Source organism: Onychomys torridus, chromosome 1, assembly GCF_903995425.1.
Source record: "Onychomys torridus chromosome 1, mOncTor1.1, whole genome shotgun sequence".
Taxonomy (NCBI): domain Eukaryota; kingdom Metazoa; phylum Chordata; class Mammalia; order Rodentia; family Cricetidae; genus Onychomys; species Onychomys torridus.
Genome location: NC_050443.1, coordinates 122,547,539 through 122,565,742, shown reverse-complemented (window position 1 = coordinate 122,565,742; position 18,204 = coordinate 122,547,539). Strand labels below are relative to the sequence as shown.

Genomic DNA, 18,204 nt, shown 5'->3' with positions numbered 1-18,204 from the left:
ATTAAAAAACCAAAGATCGCCAGGCGTGGTGGTGCATGGCTTTACTCCTAGCATTCAGGAGACAGAGGCAGGCAGATCTTCGGGAGTTTAAGGCTAGTCTGGTCTACATAGTGAGACCCTATCTCAAGTAAAACAAGCAAACTCGAAAACAACCCAAAAGCCCTAAAAAAATCAGGCAGTGAAATGACCCAGTAGACAGGCAGCTGCCAAATCTGATGGTCTGAGTGTGATGGGGGGTAAGAACTAAACTTTGTTCTGGTTTTGGCTTTTCGAGACAAAATTTCTCTGTGTATCCCTGACTGCCTGAAATTCGCTCTGTGCATCTGCCTGCCGCTGCCTCCCAGGTGCTGGAATTAGTGGTGTGGGCCACCATTGCCCGGCTAAGAACCAACATAAACAAACAAAACAGGGTTTCACTTGGTTGTCCTGTAACTCAGTATGTGGACCAGGCTGACTTCAAGCTCAGAGATCCTTCTGCCTCTGAATACTGTGATTAAAGGTATGAGCCAGATGCCTGACCAAGAACTGCCTTTTTTTTTTTTCTTTCTGAGAAAAGGTTTATGTGTTACCCTGGTCTGGAACTTGCTTTGTAGACCAGGCTAGCCTTGAACTCACAGAGATATGTGCATCCGCCTGCCTCTGCCTCCCAAGTACTGGGATCAAAGGTGTGCACCACCTTTGACTTTCTAAATTGACTTTTCTAAATTGTTCTCTCCATGCACATATCCTACCCTGAAGCCCATGTACAACAAACACAAGAAAAATCTCAAAACTAAAACAAAGACTCACTTGGCTCCACTCATTACCTGCCACAGAAGCACTGATACTCCTTCCTCTATTGTTAACGGGCCTTGACCCCCCAACTCCCTTAATTCCTCTGTGCTGGAGGTTGCCAATCCAAAATCACCAGTAGGCCAACAATGGGCTGCCACTGGCAACCCAGGTCACCTTGATTGGCTAGAACAGCCTTGCTGAGGACCCCAGGAGCCAGCAGGACAGGTGTGGACACTCAAAACCCCAGCTGTTTCTATGTGCCAACAGCACCTGCACCATTCTCTTGGGGTGCTGTAATGAAGGTGGCTTAGGGCCTCAGTATGTGGCATCAGCCTGGAGGCTGGGAGTCTGAACTGGCTAGGTGGACCCTCCAGAGTTGGGTAGGACCATGCCTTTCTGCTTGAGGTATTTCTCTGGCGTTTGCCTTGTGCCTGGCCTCCTTTGCATGAGGACAAGCCTGCCCTAGTCATTTATTATTACTACCACCACCACCTACAACTACTGTTATTATTGAGATAGGCTCTTACATAGCCCAGGCTAGCCCCAAACTCACAGTGTAGTGGAAGATTGCCTTGAATCTAGGATCCTTCTGTTTTCATCTCTCAATTGCTGGGATTGTGGCTGTGCATCACCACACCCTGTTCATGTATGCTGGGACCCAAGGCAAGTACTCTGCACCCACGGAGCTAAACCTCCAGCCTCAACTTTCTTTTTTCCCCCTCCTTTTTTGGAGACAGGTTTCTCTGTGTAGCCCTAGTTGTCCTGGAACTCTCTCTGTTGACCAAGCTGGCCTTGAACTGAGACCTTTCTGCCTCCCGAGTGCTTGGGTCAACAGGTGTGCACCACCACCGCCCAGCTCCTACTTGACTTTTTAGAGACAGTAGCTCAGACTCCATTGTGGACTAGGGTTCCATCTTAAAAATAAGGCAAAACACTCTCTGGTTTTAGCCAGATGTGGTGGTGCAAACCTGTAGCCTCAGAGCTAAAGGGGATGAAGCAAGATTTTGCCGGTCAGACCATGCTACCATACCCTGTGAAATCCCATCCCCCCCCCAAGAAATGAACAAAACTTTACTAAAACAGGGGAGATCTGTGGCCTGCTATCTTTTATGACTTGTAACTTGACTCTACCTCCTCACTGAGAACAGTTAGATGAACTGAAGTCAAACTCACATGTATGTAGTCTCTTCTGCCCCAGTTTGCTTTGGTAAGCATGTACTCACCAGGGCTGTGGACAGACTCACAGACCCAGGTTAGTGACCAGGTAGGCAGCAATAGAGCCCCACTGAGGGGATACCTTTGCCTCCTGGTCTGTTTTCAAGGCCACATTTGTGTGTACACAGCTAGCTAAAATCTGTCTCCCTGCTCCTATCCTGCTCAATTGCAAATAGAAAAAGATGAAGCGGACACAGGGGCTTCAAGACACATTTGCCACTTTAATATCTTTCCCGATCATTCCCATCAGTCTCTCGGGGCTCTCTATACATGATTGAATGTTTTTCTCGGATCAAGCATCCAGTGTGCACAGCACATACTATTCTGGGTCGACACCTGTATTAACTACAGACCGACTCGTTAGTAACAGGGGCAGATACAGAAACCTTAAACCCATCCCACGACAAAATTCCGAAGGTACAGCCTTGTCCCTGGACACAGAAAAGGAAGCTGACTGAGGAAAGGGAACAGGTGGTCATGGAGGACCACAGCCTGCCTGAAGCAACATAGTTGCAGAGAATCCCATCCCGGCAGGGCAGGTGCCTGCTGCCCCCGGTAGCCTCATCACTTGGTTGACTCAAGCAGGAGGCCATCCTGGGCTACAGAACAAGACCCTATCTCATCCCTGCCCCTCCAAAAAAGAGGGAGGCTTAGCTCTGTTGGTTTCAATCCCCAGCATCTAACAGCACATGGCCGGGAATACCTTTAATTTCAGTGCTTTGGAAGTGGGGGCAGGAGGATCTGAAATTCAAGGTCATCCTCAGCAACATAGCAAGTTCAGGGCCAGCCTGGGCTATGAGACCCTGTTTTTAAAAAATAACAAAAGACCTCTCCCCCAACACTCTTAGAGTCTAGGGCTTGGCTTCAAAAACACACGATCTGTATTGTCCTGTAAGCTAAACAGCAAGGGAAGTTTGGGAAGTACTCCCAACTCAGCTTTGGGGCGTGGCCTCTTCCTTTTGGGGCTGTGGTGCAGAATAGTATTTTAAGTATCCGATTAGCATTCAAACAAAGAGTTTTTGAAAGGAATGTGAAAGACAAAAAAAATGCCAATCAGATTTTCCCCGTCTTGCTGTCTGTAGCCTCCCATAAAGTTAATTTGGGATGTGGCTCAGAAGCCTCCCAGCAGAGTCTTAACATCTTGGGGATAAGCATTCAGGGCATTCACTGCAGTGAGCTAAGGTCATTTTGTATAAACTCCAAAGAGTCATTCATTAAAATTAAATGTTCACCCTCACCTCAGCCAGCCCTTTTTTTAAATGCCGCCAACCCTGCCTCTTCCATCTTGGTCTCAGCGACAGGGGTTACATTCGTAAAATATATAAAGAAAAATACAAGGGTTACTTGACTTGGTGACCATATAGTGCACTCTGACAGCTGGCCGCGCATATTTTCACCATGAATACCCCTTACTAAAAGTAAATCATTGGGTAAAGATAGCTGGAACGTGACAAGAGTCGAGCGGGCGCACGATGTTACATGTGGCAGAGAAGCAGGCAGCCGCACCCGCCGGCAGTCTCCAGCTTGATCGCCAGGGGCTCAGGAACTCTGAGGTAGATGGGAATAGAATGCATTCACACTGGGACTGCACCAGAATGCAGACTCCTGCCGGCAGATTGCATTAGGGCTGGGAAGGACAGTTCACTCTCAAATTATGGAGTTCCATTACAAAGCTCTCCCAATTCAGGGAAGCCTGTTTTTCTATTTCTCAGTTTGATTTTCGCAAAATACATTCTGTTATATCCTGACAAGCCATCCTCTATCACAAAGTAGAATTTCATCCCTAGAGTCTTGAGTTGTGGCACACACACCTCCTTGTCCATGCCCAGGTTCCTTTCCAGGCAATTGAAAAGTTCCAATGGCTACAAGCCTTGTGCCCTGTTGGCCAGTCCAAAAAAGGCAAACAAGAGTTTATAAAGTTGTCTAAGGGTCTCTCCCATCCGGTAGGTCGAGGAAGATTGACTGCAAGAGAGTTCAAAGATCAGTCTTGGAGATCTAAAAACAGAGGCAGGAGGACTTCCAGGACGCACTTCTGTCCCTGGAGTAAACCGATCCGTTCGGGTTCATACCAAAGAGAGTCGAGGGAGCGGCTGCTTCAGGATGCTCCAGACTGGAAGGAGCAGAGTGCAGGGTCCTCTTCTCACTGGCTCAGAGGCCCTAGGCAGGCCTTTCCAGACACAGAGAGGCCCAGACACCCTTGGAATCTGATGTCACCGAGTTTTAAGACTCACACATGAAATAGCAGCACACCCTGGGCTCTGATAGTGAAGGAAGTCCATCCCACTGCACCAAAAAAGTCTGAGCTTCATTGGATCTGTTTTGTTCTTTTGGTCACTTCCCCCACCTCCCAGAAAATGAGAATACACAGAATTAAATAATTGGGCATCCGTATATACATATTTAAATAATTAATTTAAATATCTTACACCTGTTTTTGCAAACAATTCTCCATGGAGAGAAAGTGCTCCTCCTGAGGGGTAGAGTGTGCTTCCGAGGCTGAGGCAGGGCTCCGGAGGGTCACAGTCTAGGCAGGAAGTGGGTTACCTTCATGGTAGGTGACACTCTGTTCCCTTTCTTGGTCCGCCCGTTCTTACTGAGGGCCATGAACATGCCGGGGTACGCGTAGGATTCGTAGGCGTTGTAATTGTTGGGCAGAAGAATCTCTTTGAATTTACATTCGTCGGTAAAGAAAGGCTAGGAAAGAGGACATGGCGTGAGCAAGGGACCTGTTGCAGGCGGGGCCCAAGAGGTCTTTCTAGGCAGGGTGTCAAGTCTGTCTGTTCCAGGCTTCAAGGAGGTGATAAACTCAAGCTAGGCGGAGGAGCACAGCTCACCTGCCCTGTCCCTATCAATCTGCTTGCTATCTCCTGCTGCGAGTGAGTTCTGCTTGTTGGGACTCATCTCTGCTGGGCCCGCCTCTCTCCTAGGATGAGTAAGTACCCACATACGGCTGGCAGGAATAGGGTGGCAGTTCCTTTGGTCTACCTCTGGCTACTTTGGCTGAAAACCTTGAGACCTAGTAACTAGACACAAGTGCGTGCGTGTGGGTGGGGTGTGGGTTTTACAGTTCTGCTAGCCCTGCACACTGTCCCCAGCAGGTGCCCAGCCAGACTCCGCAGGTGCCCAGCCAGACCCCCCAGGTACTCACCACACCGAAGAGCTTGCCCCTGCTGCTCATGGCCACGAAGAATCGGCTGGCCACTCCGAAGATGCTCACCACGCCCCGCTGCACCGGGGAGAGCTCCAGAAGACCTGGAGGGCGAGACACAGGTCAGAAAAACGTAGGTGACTCTGTGCCCATACAGACCCCCACCTACAAGCCTCTGGAGATCTCGATGCTGGGGTGAGTGGGAGTGAAAAACCCAAGGTCTCCAGCGCAAGCACTAAGAGCCGGTAGCCCCCAAGTCTGGCGTCAATCTGGGCACTTGTCCCAGTCTCCCGTGGGTGCCGACGGGCGAAGGCGCTGGAATTCGGCACCGGGAGCCCAAGCTTCCGAAGGCGGGAGGCGGGGCCCGGCCAGCGGGTGCGCTCCTCGCGTCCAAAGGGACGGAGCTCTATCTAGTCCGCGCCCGGGTCCCCACCCTCCCGGCGCGCCCCACACTCACTGTCGCCGGTGTCCGCGTGCACGCCGCCGATGCGGCCGTCGGGCAGCACCTGCAGGTGGAATCCGATGCCTACGTTGCAGTAGAGCCGCCGCAGTCTTTTGAGGCCCAGTAGGTAGTCCCCTGCACCACTGCGGACAGCCGCCTGCGGGGGCTGCGCGGCCACAGGCAGGCGCGCCAGCGAGCGGGCCACCAGGCCGTCCCAGCCGCGCCCCAGTTCGGCCGGTCGCGTGCCGTTGGGTGCGGCGGCCCCTCGGCCCACCAAAGCCACCAGTAGGGCCAGCAGGACCCCGGGCAGCAGCGTCCCCGTTGCCGGCCCGCGCTTCGCCATCGCGGCCCGCGGGCCGTGCGTGCGCTCGAGCGGCGAGCCGTGAGTCCGGCGAATGCTGCGCGCCGGTCGAGGGTGCGGGAGCAAACGGACCGGTGGCGGTGGCGGGACAGTCCCCGCGCGCCCAGCCCCGCCGAGCAGCGGTATATATAGCCGGTGCCCCCTCCTACTCGCCGGCCCGCGGGGCGCTGGTCGCCTGGGAGCCGGGGCGCAGGCTGCCTGCCAATCACCGCCGGGGGAGGAGGCGCGGGCCGGGCGGTGGCTACTGTCACCTGGAGAGACCCCAGCCCCTTGCTCTTGGCTCCTCCCAGCACTGGAACCTGTTGGTCCCACCCCTCGGCTCTTTGCTCCCCAGGGCATCTCCCGTTTTCCTTCCTTGCGGCGGCGGGGGAGGGGGGGGACCCTTGGGGATCCGCCAGAATCTGGATCCTTTCTAGTGCGCCAAGAACTGGCCTGGGCTGAGGGTGGAAAGCAGCAAGCCAACTGCGGCTTGGCTATCAGGGGGTAAACTCCAAGTGTGGCACGATTCGGGGAAAGCAAGTCTAGAGTGGTCCCAGAAGCTTGGAAGTTTCTGGGTCTGCCAGGTGGAGGGATGAAGCCTGAGCAGCAACCACGGAGTAGGCGCTTCTAAGAGAAATGAGTTAAGGCCATCCGGGGACAGCACAGACCTGCGCTTCCCTCTCAGGCAAGGACAGACAACTGGCAGGGCATTAGGCTCTTGAAGCTATCAGCCGTCGTCCGTCCCCCCCCCCCCCCCCCCCCAGACTCCAGAACAAGGATTTTCAAGTGTGGAGACCCGACCTTCCCAACCCCGGAGCACTCCAACCCGTGAGGGCTCTGGAAGGGTCCCTTCCCCCACCAGCACCCCACCCCCCACTGTGGCCATTATGGCTTGATGGGGCGGACTGAGCAGAGCCTTGGTACTGCTCACCTAGGTGTGAATGTCTCTGTTCTGTGTTCTGTGGTATCTGAGGAGCCTGGAGCCAGCAGGTGACCCGGCCACAATGCAGGGGGCTCAAAGCCTGCTACACCCCTTACTGCAGAATCAGTACCTGCCACCAGAGCCTCCTCAGGGTGCTGTGACTTCCTCCTGCCCTTTCTCCTTGGGTTTACACCAATCATTCCTGGACCTTCCTCAGAACACCAAAGGGAATGGAGCAGGGTCCCAAGACCCAGAGGGGGCACACTCTATCTAGTCCTCAGTGGGGGTTACATGTCTCCAAATTCCTTGATGAGGCACTCTGACGCACCTGGCAGCCTGGGATCCCCGAGACCTCCGGTGGCTTGTGGAGTTCCTCCTGGTCTTTCAGAGGCGAGACAGACACACACACACACACACACACACACACACACACACACACACACACCCTGCTGGGACATATCCCTTCCCATCTATGGGTCCCTGATTTCCTTGTTGTAAAGTGTCATTTGGGTTGCAGGCCTTGATGGGGCACTCTTGGGTGCTCCTTTGGGGAGCAGGGACCCAGGCCTGAATCAGACTCTGCACTAAAGCTGCTGCTGTTGGCAGGCAGGTTCCCCCACCCCCAACTCAATTTGTGGATGCATCCCTGACTCTGTGACATTGCAGAGGGAGCGGCTGGCCACCACACTTTATGGGTGCTCTTGATAGCAGCGGGGGAGGGCTAGGATTGGGTACTATCATCCAACTGATCTGGGGTCTGGTTCCTGGCTGGGGCCCCACAGCCTACAGTAACTGCTGCAGGCCCCTTGTCCTCCATTTCCTCAGTGTCGGGAAGAATATGGGAACATGGGTAAGGATAAAAGCCCCATGGGCTGACCCCAGCCTGTCATCAGCTTCCAACCTTCTCCCTGGAAAGAAGATCCACAGATCTTCTGGCCCATGATTCCTCCTGCTTAGGCTGCCCTAGGATAGCAGTCTCTCAGGATACCTGCTTGCCTCCACTCACTCTACCTGCAGCCAATTCACACCTTTTAAGAATCTTTTTTGGGTCAGGATTGGCAGTCCATACCTTTAATACTGGCACTCAGGAGGCAGGGGCAGGTGCATCTCTGAGTTTGAGGCCAGCCTGGTCTATGTAGTGAGTTCCAAGCTGGCCTAGGCTATAGAATGAGACCTTGTCTCAAAAGGGAAAAAAAAAAAAATCACAACAAAAGTCTTCATTTATTATGTAGCTCTGCACTGCGGAGATTGTCACTATCGTGATGTGGTCACAGTCTGGGCCTACCTCCAGAGCTTGGGACACAGTAGGTGTTCAATGGCTACTGACTAAGCCAGGCCTGGAGCCTGTAACTGTGAGGCTCAGTGCTGAAACTTCTAAGTGCCTGGGACAGACAGGGTCAGGCGATTTTGGCTTAGCTGAGTTCAGGCCCTGAGCCCTTCTGCCTTGCCACACTCCTGAATGTCTAGTCTATCACCAACTTGGGACACAGGAAGATCCAGCAGCCACCAGCGCTGGGTTCAAGTCCAGCCTCTAGTCTGTTGATCACAAGTGACCCTTTTTTTTTTTTTTGCAGATTGTTCTCCATGTCCCAGTCTGCAAAATGCATGGAAGGAATGGTGGCAGCTGTGGGCTGTGGGTGTGACTCATTTGATAGCATGCTTATCTGCCATGCATGAAGCCCCAGATTCCAGCACTGAATAACTTGGGCATGGCATGGCATGGCGGCACTCACCTACAATCCCAGCTCTAGCAGGAAAATCAGAAGTTCAAGGTCATCCTCAGCTACAAAGAGGGTTGAGGACTAACGTGTGCTACAGAGTGCCAGCAGAGGCAGAAGGGGAGGGGGGCTTCGAGAAGAAGCTTAGCAAAGTCGGGTGGTGGTGGTGGGGAGCCTGGTCGACGACAGCATGTGTCAGTTTCTGAGGAAGAGCCAAGGCCTGTTGAGAGTCTACACAAAAATCACACTCCAGGAGGCTGTGAGTGGAGGCTGACAGGTGAGCAGGTGGGGCAAGGCCCAGAGTTGGAGCCTGCAGTCAAGGCCCAGGCGAATAACACTCAAGCGTGTGACCTTGCACGACCTACCCTTTAGAAAGTCCCAGTGTCATTCTCTTGAATAGCTACTTCTCCCTGGGAGCAGGGCTTCAGCTAGCAGCCAGTTCAGCTGTGAAGAGTTCAGCAGCTCCATCTTCATAAGAATAAGAATGCATGAACATTGGGTTCGAGGCCTGATGGGGGGAGGGGGCTGTCCTCTGGGCAGGGCCCAGGGTAAACTTTACAAATCACAGCTATGCTTTCCCAATTTAAATTCATCTTCTGGCCTCAGCAATCCCTTTATGCAGACGGGGCGGTGCGGGGAGCGGGAGGGCTGGCAGGTGGGTCTAACGAGCCTCAAAGAAGGTGATACTTCAGGCCCTCCCGAGCAAGGAGGAGGTCAGCTAATATTTCACTTTAAAAAAACAAAACAATGTAAAATTGGCTGAGCCTAGTAGCGCACACCTTTAATCCCAGAACTCAGCAGGCAGAGGCAGGAGGATCTCTGTGAGGCCAGCCTAGAATTTTAGGCTAGCTAAGGCTACATAGGGAGACCCTGACCTTTAAAAGAAAGAAAAAGAAGAAGAAGGAGAAGAAGGATTGCCCCCCTCCAGATAAAGACACATTGCACGATGTTCCTAAGCCTGCACCTAACTTCAAATCCAGGAATCCACACCGTGGAAGGAGAGAACCGACTTCATTGTGCTGCCTCATCACCGTCCGGCTCCACAGGGTTCTCACCTCCCCAGACTGAAACTATGTCCCCCTCAAATGCTGACTCATCCTCCCCCACCCCCTTACGCCCACATCCTGTGGAGCAAGGACTCTAGGGACTCCGGGGCGATCAGCCTAGCAGTGTGTGGCCCTTTGTGCCTGGCCTGGCTCACAGCTTGGAATTTATTCAACTTATTCAGCAGGTACAGCTGCAGTATGTGTCTGAATCCCCTACCTTTTGAAGACTGAATAATATTCCACTGCTCAGGTGGCCATATTTTGTTCCCCACTTTGGTCTGTCTGTGAACCCTTGGGCTTCTATCTTGGGGCTGCTATGACATGCTGTGCTATTACCCCCACCCATGTCCATATACTTATCTGACCCCGTTCAGCCCTTCCGCAGAATGCTGGGATACATGCTAATTCGACATTGATATTTTGGGGGGCACGCTGTCCTTTTCAGGCATTATCCTTAGCAAAATTGGGGGTTGAACCCATGATGTCATACTGTGAGGCAACACCCTGCCACTGAAGAACAGCCTCAGCTCATTTCAGATTTTTAAAAAAGATTTGTTTACTTTTATATGTATGAGTATTTTGCTTGTATGTATGTGTGTGTGTGTGTGTGTGTGTGTGTGTGCTACATGCATGCAATACCCATGAAGGTAGAAGAGGATGTCAGATCCCCTAGAACTGGAGGTACTGATAGTTGTGAGCTGCCATGTGGGTGCTGAGAACTGAACCCCAGTCTTCTATGAGAGCAGTAAGTTCTCTTAACCACTAAGCTGTTTCCTTAGCCCCTGTTTCAGATGTTGAAAAAAAAAAATTCCAGGCCTGGTGGTGCACACCTTTAATCCCAGTACTTGAAAGGCAGAGGCAGGTGGATCTCTGTGAGTTTGAGGCCAGCCTGGTCTGCACAGGGAGTTCCAGGTCGGCCAGGGCTACACAGTGAGACTGAGTCTTAAATTTTTAAATTACATTTATTTATTTGTTTGTTTGTTTATTGGTGTGTGGTGTGTGTGTATGTGTGGTACACATGTGCAGCATGCATGTGGAGGTCTGAGGACAATTTTTCAGAAGTTGGTTGGGTTTTAGGGATTGGACTCAGGTTGTCAGGCTCGGCAGCAAGTGCTCTTACCCACCAAGACATCTCTACAGTCCCTCGGGTGTTCTTCCCTCACACAGTCTCCATGTAGAACAGGCTGACATTGACTCATCACCTAAAGCCTTCAAGAACCCCAAGCCTGGCTAAGGACATTTTAAAAAGGCATCTTGGGGTTGGGGCTGTAGCTCAGTTAGTAGTGTTCTTGCCTAGCACACAGGAGGCCCTGGGTTCAATTCCCAGCACCCCATAAAGTTGGGTGTGGTGGTGCTAATATACGATCACAGTACTTAAAGAGGTGGAGGCAGGAGGATCTGGAGTTCAAGGTTAACCCTCTCTACGTGTGGAGCTTGAGGCCAGCCTGGGTTGCATGAGACTTTGTCTAAATAAACAAAATCACCATTATTTCTTGGCAACCACACTTCTAGGCTTATGGAGGTGTGTGTGTGTGTGTGTGTGTGTGTGTGTGTGTGTGTGTGTGTGTGTGTGTTTATTTCTCCGTGAAGTCCTCTCTGTCCTGGAAATCACTCTGTAGACAAGGTTGGCCTCACAGAGATCCACCTGCCTCTGCCTCCCAAGTACTGGGATTAAAGGAGTGCTCCACCACCTCCTGGTTGCTTATGGAGGTCTTGTGCCCAGAAATTGCCTTATGTTTCTTTGTTCTTTTTGCCCTGGAGCTGGTCCCACCAGGTCTGTGGATGGACTGCAGCAACTCCTGTGATTGTAGATCAGTAAAGCAGACACCCACCTCCCCCAAGCAGCTGTGTGGCTCCTGTACATGTTAGAAGCCCATGGCATCCAAGAGAAGGCCTCAGCTTCCTCACCTGTCAGATAGTGATGTGGAACCTGTCACTTTGGAGACTTCTCAGAGGTCTAAATGGGTCCATTTGTGCTTGGTTCTAGAAAATGCAGGCTATCAGAGACGCCAACATGCTGCTGCCTTGCCTGTGCGTGGTGTCTAGGCCATGTGGTCCACACTCTCCTCAACTGCCCTGGCCTCCTGCCTTGCTGGCTAGCAGCGGTTTCATGGCTCTCTGACCATCTGGGTTCTGATCTACCTTCAGTGTTGATTCCCTACAGGTTTAGGACCAGGCATCTTCCCCACAGGCTTAGGACCAGGTAACTGGTAAAGCCCTCTATTCTGGGTAAGTTCATGCCATTAGGTGTGGGTAGCTTAGCCAGACTGATCACTGCCTTTGCCTGGCCAAGCCCTGTCAGATGTCATCTTATTGTCTCCATGGCAGGGAAGAGTTCACTGCAGTGCACAACACTTGACAACCAGCTCAAGGTCACAGGTCACAGAGACAGCTAGTAACAGCACAAGATTCAGTTCTGCCCTTGGGTGCCTAAAGCAGGTTCCAGGCCACTCTGTTCCTGCCTCAGTTTCTCCTCCTGTACTAATGATGTTAACCATGTTTGCTACGTGGACAATAGGAGTTCCAACTGTGCAGGCCTGAGTAGGGGTCAAATTTCATGAGGTGACATGATCACCAGGAGCTACCTGCTCACTGGGAGGCCACAGATATGACACTCAGATCCCTCATCCCTCAGCAAATCAAAGACACTAAAGCCAGGAGAGACTCTGCAAGGCTCCAGAGCAGGACATCCTTCACTACCTCCCCACCTCCACTCTCAGAGAATAGTAGTAAGCAAGACCAGGAGAAAGCTGACTGAGATTTTCTGCCCAGTGCCCATCCCCATAAGTGGGACAAGTCTTTACTACAGAGTATCCATGCTGACAGTCCTGGGAAAGGCACACATCAGAAAGACCCGAGACTGAGAAAGAGTGGCCTTCAGGAAGTAGGTGCCCCAGGTGCCTGAGGAATGGGTGAGTGCCAGGCAGATGTAAGGATGGTGGGGAAGGTCTGTGAGGAGTGGAGGGTGGGTCTTTCCAAAGGAGATTCATAGCTTGAATCCCTGGTCTCCATTTACCCCATGGATGTTTCTGGAAGTGTTCCCAGGGCTCAGGTCCCCAACTAAGTCTCAGTGATGGAGGGCTAACACTCAGAAGGCTGAGGGCAGCAGAGTGAGGGAGTGGCTCCTCTCTCTCCTGCTTCTCCTCACAAGCTTAACAATCAAGCCTTGGTTTCTCCTGAAGATCCAAAGAGTCTCTTCCTGGTGTGGCACAGAATGGGAGAAGATGGAGTTTGGGCATGTGTGTGTTGTGGGGGGAGGCTAGGAGTGAGGACCTACCCACTCTTTTGCTCACAGCCCTGGCCGACCTCAGAGGAATTACATGGGGATGGGAAAAGGTCATTTTAAAGGTCAGACTTGTCCAGGGTGTGCCCTGCCCCCAGCCCTGGATGGACTGAGCCCAAGGAAGGTTCTAGACAAGGCTCTTACTGGGAATAACATCCTGCCCCACATGGCTCCTTTGCTTTTCTCTTTCTCAAAGGGGGAAGGAAAAAGGGCAGGAAAAAAACTCTTTACAGTTCCCTGTATGGCATGACTTCCTCAGCCTAGAGGAATATTCACAGGTTCCAGGGCAAGGAATGATGATCTTCCAAATTTGGCAGAGACTCTGAGCAGACAAGCCCTTCCCTGATGGGCTATGTGATTTGGGGAAGTCACTCACCCTCTCTGAGCCCCATTAGTTTTCTGTAAAGTTGGAGCTCTAATGTTGTTTCCTGGTGAAGTTTTAGGAAATCTGTCATGAGACAGGTTGGTCCCCATCAAACAGAGACCCCACAAATGTGACTCAGTGGGCTCTCTTCCCTCCTCTGCTTCCTTTCCTTCTTTGAATCAGAGTCTTGTGTCGTAGTTCAAACTGGCCTAGACGTCACATCAATTCTCCTGCCTCAGCCTTCCACCACACCAGGTCTCCCTTGTACCTTTCAAAATTGAAATGCAAATTTTATTGTAAATTATTACAAACCCCATAACCTCTAGCACATCTCAAACACTGAAACTGTGAAAGACAGTTCTTCCATAACTTCCATGATTCATCCAATTGTAGAGATGGAATTTGATGCAGTGATTTCTGGAACAAAGTCATCTCATTCACAGAGGCTGAGCAGATAGCATTAGCATTATAACTGTGCACCTGGGTCTGTATGCGCATGCCGTGTGTGTAATGCCCTTGCAGGCCACAAGAGGGCGTTGTACCCACTGGAACTGGAGTTACAGATGGTTGAGAGCCACCATGTGGGTGCTGGGAATTGATCCCAGGTCCTCTGCAAGTGCAGAAAGTGCTCTTAACCATTGAGCTATCTCTCTAGAACTTTGTTCTTTTGTTTGTTTGAGACAGGGTCTCACCATGTAGCTCTGGCTGTCCTGGAACTCACTCTGTAGACCAGACTGGCCTTGAACTCACAGAAATCCATCTGTTTCTGACTCTGTCTCTGCTGGGATTAAAGGCATGAGCCACTAAGCTTGGCTCTCTAGAACTTTTTAGTGTCTCATACACACACACACACACACACACACACACACGCACATAGACATGCACACACATGCACACACACACACACACAGACATGCACACACATGCCACACACACACACAGACACACACATACACACACACAGACACACAGAGACACAGACACACACACACACACACACACACACACACACACACACACACACACACCACAGTGCTTATGTGGAGGTCAGAGGACAACTTATGGGAGTCAGTTCTTGCATTCCACCATGTAGGTTTAAGGAATCAAACTCAGGTCACCAGACTTGGTAGAGAGTGCGTTTACTGGCTGAGCCATCTACCCACCCCTCTCTATTATCTATCTATCTGTCTATCTATAGAATCTCACTCTGTAGCCCAGGCTGGCCTTGAACTTTCAGAGATCTGCCTGCCTCTGCCTCCTGAGTGTTGGGATGGCAGGTGCAAGCCACCATTCCTATTTTGGTGGTGCTGTGGATGGAACCCAGCTCTTCTTGTGTTAGGGAGAGCTCCACAATCCCTCTTTTCATTTATCGACAGTGCAAAGACTCTCTCCCTCTCCCAGGTGGCAAAGGATGGGCCAGGCGCTCCTGGTTTTGCTCTTCTTGACTCTGGACTGTCTGTGCACACGCTTGTGTAGGATTCGTGAGAGAACACTAACTGTATCCACCACTCCTCCCTTGGGCCCTCCTGGCCCCGAGCAGAGGGAAGAAGGAGGTGGCTGGTGGCCCTGTTCAGGGACAGTACAGGACCCTTTCTGGGCTGCGTCTGTGGGTTCTGTACCAGGGTGTCTGCCAGCTGGAAGCTGCATGGAGACTTTTGTTCAGAATGACTCCCTGTCCTTCTGGCTGCAGTTGAGAGGGAGATGGACCTGAGGGCTGCACCGCTCATTCACCAGTCCACGGGGCTCTCTGCTCTGTCATTGTGTATGTTTGGGAGATACAGTCATTGAAAACAAAACAAAAGAAAAACCCGAAGGCTCTGGACTTCTGCTCCCCAAGATATTCGAGGTGCTCCCTGGCACAGGTCAAACCACACTCCAAAGCCACATCACTATCCAGGGCTGGGAGGGTCCTGTTGTTCCAGCATTCGGTGCCTCAGGGCCTTTGCACCTGAGCCCAGATCAACCTTTCTTTCTTTCTTTCTTTCTTTCTTTCTTTCTTTCTTTCTTTCTTTCTTTCTTTCTTTCTTTCTTTCCTTCCTTCCTTTCTTTCTTTCTTTTTTTTCAAGACAGGGTTTCTCTGTGTAGCTTTGTGCCTTTCCTGGAACACTCTTTGGAGACCAGGTTGGCCTCGAACTCACAGAGATCCACCTGCCTCTGCCTCCCAAATGCTGGGATTAAAAGTGTGAGCCCCCACCGCCGCCTGGCTCACCTTTCTTTTGTTAAGTAGAAGAAAGACGCTGAGAAAGAGAAGGTGGAGAAAAGGGAAGTCCTAGGCTCACAACCGTTGTCTCTAGAGCCCCTCAGGGTGCGTCCCAGTTCCCTCTCTTGACAGTAGAAGGTGTGGGCCCAGCTCAGCTGACTGCAGGTGGGGCCTAGGGAACTTTCCTTTCCTGGCTTCACTCCACCTTCACCTCTGGGGAAAGACTGGCCTGCCCTCGGGTCAAGCTCATCCCGGGGACCACAAAAGTCTACAAGAGCACTTGGGGGCAGGGTTGGGTTCAAAGTTCACAAGTGCTCTTCTGGGACAGGGTTGAGTGTTCAGTGTGGGAGCCGTGGAGTGGTTCAAGGTCACCTGCCTGCACCCTACTCTTGCCCCTATGACCCCAGGAGCATCCCCAAAGGCCCAGTATGTTCACAGGTCATGGGAGGAGGAAGGACTCCACCTGCTCCTCCACGGCCTCAGTTTACCTGGTGATCAGCCAGCTAGCTCAGAGATTCTCTGGATGAACAGTGGAATTTGCCCCAGTGATAGGTGCCACAAGACAAACCATCCCACTTGACTCGACCATACAGGGTAGAGTATCTCTGTTGGCCCATTGATGGGAACCCCATCTTCTCATGCATCCCCCTCACAGCTGTCAGTGGGCAGTGACTTGTCCCCCTTCAACAGAAGAGGTGAAGCTCAGTGGGAGGGCACCACTTAGCCAGTCTGGTATCTTGGAGGCAGGATTTGAGTAAATTTGGCAAAGTGGGGTCTTACTGAGCCACATGGGTTCTGGAAAAGCCCCTCTAGAGAGCTACAGAGATGGGTCCATAGTTAACTGCTCTGTGGCTCTTGCAGAAGATTGGAGTTAAATTCCCAGCACCTACATTAAATGACAGCTCACAACTGTAGTTTTGTCTGTCAGCTCACAAGGGACAGTCGCAGGAGCCTGTGGCTGACGCTCCAGGGACTCCAGCTATCTCTGCTGGACTCTGAGAGCACATGCACTCACACATCCACAGCCCTGCCCCCCACAGGTATTTAAAAAAAATCTGACCTGGTGCAGTGGCCTACACCTTTAATCCCAGCACCCAGGACGCAGAGGCAGGGGGATCTCTGTGGTTGCAGGCTAGCCTGGTCTACACAGTGAGACCCTGTCTGAGAGAAACAAACAAATAAACAAAAACCTTTTTTTTTTTTAAGAAAAAAAAGTGCTTCCAGAACTTGACACTGGCTCTCCCCAGGCCCTGGGCACCCCACTGCCCTGCCTCACTGGAGCCTCAGAGACTCAGGAGGCCTTGCTATGTGACAGACACTCTATTTCACACCTTGAGTAAGGCCCTGGCCTCTCTGTCCTCCTCAGGGAAGGGGTTACATTCTCACTCCCTCATAACCATAATTTAGAAAGAAGGGGAACCACCTATCCCTTCACCCCCAAACCTGGGGCCGCTAAGGACACCTGGCCCAGCCACCACTCTGAAGCCAGCTCCTTAGGTTCTGAGGACCTGGCCAGCCCTCCTAGGCTTCCCCTCTCTGACGTCAGCCTGTAGAGCTAGGGACACTGGCCCCATAAAGCAGTCCGAAGGCCATTCCTGGGCCCCTGGCCTGGGTGACAAGCAGCCTCTGCCTCCTGCTTGCTGACAGGCCACACGTCTGCTCTAAGCCTGCATGCGATGCCGTCTAAGCCAGGGCAGACCCGACTGCTATTTTGGGGTCTTCTTTCAACTATTTTGGCAAAGACCAAATGGCAGCCTCCTTTAAAATAGCTGCTCTGAGCCCAGGGGTCACCCCCCGGGAACCAGGTTGCCCAGGCCGGATGGCTTCCCAGCCACTCATTTGAGTTAAATGCAGACCCAGCATCTGGAGCTCTGAACGACTCATAGAAATCCTGACAGCAAAACCATTGCCAAACCGAAATAAAGCCTTGCTGGTCCCGACGGCTCTCAGAGGAGGCTCGGCCATACAGATGCTCGTGTCCTTGGGATATCACCGGGGCAGCTGGTGGAGGTGGCCAGAGTGTCAGGGAGACTTGCCTCTGGCCTCCAAGCTGATCACACATGTGTAGGTCCCTTGTGAACGTCTGTCTGTGGACAAATGTGTTCTGCTCAGAGATGGGCCAGGAACCCCTGAGATCAAAGAGTCCTAGAAAGAGCAAACCAGGCTCCCCCAATGCAATGTCAATCCAACTAAGGCTGTAGAATTTGCTAAGATGTCGACCACTGCAGACCTGGTCCTGAACACTGGCAATCTGTCCCCTAGGTTGCCTTCCTTTAGTGTAGGAGTGACATGGCTCATGATGCTCTGCTACCTTTCTTTATTTTCTGGCCCCTTCATGATCTGTCTACACATGTGGGACTGACCTAGGGCAGACATGAGCTCTTGGAGCCCTGCTTTAGTTCTGTGAGCTTCCAAGAGGCCCCCAGGACAGCCACCTACCCACAGGAGGCGTGGGATCATTTTCTTTTATGTCTTGGGCCTGCCATGGTATCAGGCCAAGAATCTGGGGAATATTTGACTGGAAGTTCACTTAGCCATTCAACAAACACTGGCTGCTCTTCTATTTATTTATTTTTAAAGGTTGATTTTATTATTTTTATTTATATGTATGTGTATGTTTGTATGTGTATATGTGCACAGGTGTTCAGGTGCCTGCACAGGCCAGAAGCTGTTGGATTCCCTGAAGCTGGAGTTACAGGTAATTGAGCTATTTGACCTTAGTGCCAGAACTCTTGGCCCTTTTAACCATGGA

General features: G+C 51.8%; 1 protein-coding gene across 1 annotated transcript; it reads right to left on the bottom strand.

Moving 5' to 3' along the window:
- Positions 1-4,506: 4,506 nt before the first annotated feature.
- Fgf4 (fibroblast growth factor 4) lies at positions 4,507-5,922 on the bottom strand. The gene is made up of 3 exons (XM_036182556.1): positions 5,595-5,922; positions 5,138-5,241; positions 4,507-4,683 (listed from the first exon to the last, which is right to left on the bottom strand). The coding sequence occupies exons 1-3, from the start codon at positions 5,920-5,922 to the stop codon at positions 4,507-4,509; spliced, it is 609 nt and encodes a 202-aa protein (XP_036038449.1).
- Between the last annotated feature and the right edge of the window lie 12,282 nt (positions 5,923-18,204).